General features: G+C 43.6%; 1 protein-coding gene across 1 annotated transcript; it reads left to right on the top strand.

The window, feature by feature from the left end:
- Positions 1-305: 305 nt before the first annotated feature.
- On the top strand, positions 306-788 carry LOC141023052 (uncharacterized). Its single transcript, XM_073499358.1, has one exon. It carries the CDS (start codon positions 306-308, stop codon positions 786-788), a length of 483 nt encoding a protein of 160 aa, XP_073355459.1.
- The last annotated feature ends 3616 nt before the right edge of the window (positions 789-4404 follow it).

A 4404-nucleotide genomic window follows, 5' to 3' on the forward strand; every position in this document is an offset into this window, starting at 1 on the left:
CCGTGTCCATTAGCGCTCCTGTCCAGAGCGAAGAGAAGGCGAAAAAGCGCCGCCGAAGCAGCATGAGCAGGCTTCTATTGCTACGCAACAATAGAGCAGGCGCGCCGCCCACAAAATGTTTGAATGATCGGGTAAAGAGCGAGCTTCTTATATGGGATCCGACGCATCCAGCAGAGCGAAGCAGCGTTCCATTCTTTTCGGCGGCATCCTTCCGCATTGGCGGCGAGTGGAGTGCCACAATCCCATTCATCATTTTTGATCTACATAACCCAAAGCCCATAGCACTGGCGACATCTCCGGCATAAATGCAAGGAGGATGTATAGCTGATATAGGATCTTGTGGAACTGGATTTGATTCTGCAAGCGGTTCGGTACGAACGAAGAAATTTCGAACAAAAGGATCGGAACTCGCTGATAGGAAAGGAGAGAAAAACAAAGCAATGCCAAGAGCTCCGTCAATCTGCTGTTCATCGATAGACGAAGCTCTCTCTTTTTCATCTCGTGCCAGATGTAACAAAAGATTAGTCCTTTTTCCTTCTCGCGAACCACGGGAGCGCCCAGCGCCCAGAAGAGCAAAGCTCATTTTCAAAACAGGGTCAAGCGGCGCATTAAAAAGGGCTGGCCCGTTAAAAGGACGCTTACTTTGCGAACGAAGTTCAGAATCAACAAGGGTTCTCCGAACGAAGGGAGTGTACAACTGGGGCGCAGCCCAACTTTTTTGTTGGAGAGATAGAATGGAGTTCTTCACGAAGTTCGAGACAAAGGAAAAAATCAAAGTTTCTCTATAGCCTCTTCGTTTTGAGACATTATGGCTTTGGGGTCGACCCCGGTAACAAAAAAGGAATCCATAAAAACTTGGGATCCAACACCATGATAAAATACTACCCTCATGATTAGACCATGTCCCTGAGATTTGATAAAAAAAAGGTGCATTAGCGGTTAATACGTTGTAATTAGATAAGTTATTTGGAATATGACGGAACGAAAGACCAAGGAAAGGAAGAAGAATGCACCAAAATGCAAGTGCTGCACCAAACGCTGGTGGTTGTTTCTTGTTGTAAGTGAATGCAACGAAAAGACCCGGAAATAACGAATAATGAGAAAATTCATTTATAGACATTTCGTGCTCATTTCCAAATTTATGCTTAGTTATTCCCATCATCCGGTAACCACAGGATGATCCCAATCTCCTTTTAGTAATAGATCTTTTTGATATGTCTCAGTCTCAGCGGCAAGGAAGAGAAAATGCATCGAGTCGTTTATCAAGAAAGTGGACGAGCATGGCGGTCCCTATATCTCTGAGGGGTGTACCACTTTTTTTTTCAAGTCAGCTTAAGAGGTTCAAAAGAGAAAGTCACTCTCCTTATTCTTGGCTAGTGGAATGGAAGCAAGACTCTTTCCTATCCACTTTGCCGAGGGGAGAGAACTAAAAGATAACTCAAGCTAGACAGAAAGGTGCAAAAGTCCACAGTTTCTTAAGGATCCTGTAAGCAAGTAGGTTAAGATTGTCATTTAGCTTCAATTTCTTCAGTCTCACAAGCGGGTCCGCATGCAACAAAAGAAATTGTATTTTCCTACTACTCCGACCTTGCCCTGAAAGGATAAGGAAATTGGATAAGAGCGAGAGCTAGACTGACTGTTGGTCCAATGCTAGTGGAGGATTCAGACTGAGGACCCCCTGTGGCGGCTACTCATAAGAAGATGAAGGATTGAAAGAGGACTGATCACCCCTCTGATTTGTGATCTTTTAATAGAAAGAAAAAGCCTTCTCTCAGACTTAAAGGTAAATGAAAGCGGGATTTTTTTTCTCTCCTCTAAGCTAGCAGCAAGTCAAGTAATCTGAGAATGCTGCCCCCAATCCGTAGCTGAGGACGAACTCAACTCATAAGCTTTTTTTGAACCAAGCACCTGTTGTAGAAATGAAAAACCACCCACTAGCAGAGGCTGGAACAACCCATAGAAGTGTAGGGGCTGCTTCAACCAGGCGTACCCGTATCCATTGATTTACCTCCTCTAGAGAGTATTGAACTTTGTGACAAATAGGTTCTAGTTACACTCCTTAACTCCCTATTCGCGAGATATAAAAGCTAGCTAGTAAGAAGACTTTCCCTTCTTTTCTGGGAGGGTGAGAACTTGAAAGACTGGCAGAGAAAAGGAAGAAAAGCGGCTAATGCTATCTAAACGATTATTTCAAAGTTTACCAAGTTCAATCGTTCACGAGACAGGGGACTCTTTTAAATAAGACAGTGTATGGCTGCGAATAAGTCTATTCGGCAAGTCATAGAGAAGGACTGGATATAAGCTATTCCCCGGTTCTTCATTGGATCCTTTTAGTTTAATATTACTTTTTGGAAGCAATCTCATAATAATATGTATTAGGGACAGCATTTAGGATAGCAAAAGCATTTTTGGAGCAAGAGGGATTACCTTCCAGATTCTTTTGTGATACCCTCTGTGTCGCCTTCTCCTGGATGGTCAGCCCAGTGTCCTGAATCCTTGAGCTCTTCCTCATGGCTTTGACTGGTGACTTACATTTCATCTTATTTGCTGCTCTCTTGGTCCTTGGATATGATGTCTTCTGCCACTCTCCTTGGTGGCTATTCTCCACCATCTCAGTCCCCTCTGAGGTCAGCTGAATCTGATCAGTGGCTGTCTCTGCCTAATCCACCAAGTGTGTACAAGACAAGATCTTTGTCTGTCACAGGTTCTCCTGCTGCTGCAAGTTGATCAGACTGGAATTTGATCCTGCGCAGATAATCTTGAGCAGTCTGGGATCCTTTCTTGATCGTTTGGATCTGAATACGCAGCTCATTTTTTTTAGCATTTGTCATACAGCCAAGACTTCCGGTTTTTTTTCAGGTTTTCTCCCTTTTCTACGAAGGTTTGCTGCTCCGCCTGCACCAGTGAATTATTCTATTCTTCTCCTTTGGTTCAGTCTGTGGGGAAATCAGAATTCACCATTGAATCCTGTGGATCAGCTCCCTTACATAATAATATTTAACTGTATCAGCTACGAGGGGAAAATCTGAAAGACAGAGGATAGAGAGTGAGAGAAAGAGTGTGAGACTTGCGCCGCTCTCCATTTCGAGGGGATTTCGACGATTCTGGGGTGATTGAACTATTTCTTTACCTGTTCAATTTCTAACGAATCAAGATATCCTCTTGTTCCGGTATAAATAGTAGCTATCTGCTCTTCCACTGGGAGAGGATTTGCCTGGGATTGTTTAAGCAATTCCCTTAATCGTCGACCCCTTGCCAATTGATTCTGACTTGTTTTATCGAGAGCAGAGGCGAATTGTGCAAAGGCTTGTCACTCTGCGAATTGAGCTAGTTCCAATTTGGATTTGCCAGCTACTTGTTTCATGGCTTTAATTTGAGCCGCGGATCCTACTCTGGAAACAGAAATACCCACATTAATAGCGGGTCGAATTCCGGCATTGAATAGATCCGCAGATAAGAATATTTGTCCATCTGTAATGGAGATTACATTAGTAGGAATATAGGCGGAAACGTCTCCAGATTGAGTCTCAACTATTGGTAAAGCGGTCATACTTCCTTCGCCTAAAAGAGAATTTAATTTAGCGGCTCTTTCTAAAAGGCGTGAATGCAAATAAAAAACATCCCCTGGATAAGCCTCACGGCCGGGAGGTCTTCTTAATAGAAGGGACATTTGGCGATAAGCTTGTGCCTGTTTGGAGAGATCATCATAAATTATTAAAGTATGCCGTTCGCGGTACATAAAATACTCAGCCAGGGCTGCTCCCGTATAAGGAGCGAGGTATTGTAATGTAGCAGGTGAATCCGCCATTTCAGCTACTACAATAGTGTATTCCATGGCCCCCTCCTCATGGAAAGTAGTTACTACTTGAGCTACGGAGGATGCTCTTTGACCGATAGCTACATAAACACATATTACACCTTGCCCTTTTTGATTGAGAATTGTATCTGTGGCTACTGCTGTTTTGCCAGTCTGTCTGTCCCCAATAATGAACTCTCGCTGACCGCGCCCTATAGGGATCATCGAATCGATAGCAATAAGCCCTGTTTGAAGAGGTTCGTATACGGAACGCCTGGAAATTCTACTTGGAGCAGGAGATTCAATTAAGCGAGATTCGGAAGCTACAATTTCGCCTCTCCCATCAATAGGTTTAGCCAGAGCATTTATAACACGACCCAAGTTATATACGCTCACGGGTATCTGAGCAATTCTTCCTGTTGCTTTTACAAAACTTCCCTCTTGATGCTAAACCATAGCTCTAACTGAGTCAAATTCCACAATTTCTAAGAACGATATGCTTTTTTGCATTTTCCACTGTGAAAGCTTCTCTCAATCCCTCCCTAGTCCTTTCTTTCCTGGGCACAGGCTTACCTGGTTGACCGCCCACATTCATTCATTGTTCGTTC

Source organism: Aegilops tauschii, chromosome 1 (genome assembly GCF_002575655.3).
Source record: "Aegilops tauschii subsp. strangulata cultivar AL8/78 chromosome 1, Aet v6.0, whole genome shotgun sequence".
Taxonomy (NCBI): Eukaryota; Viridiplantae; Streptophyta; class Magnoliopsida; order Poales; family Poaceae; genus Aegilops; species Aegilops tauschii.

Coding starts and splice junctions, on each gene's coding strand:
- LOC141023052 (XM_073499358.1), top strand. CDS start 306: ATGCAAGGAGGATGTATAGCTGATATAGGATCTTGTGGAACTGGATTT.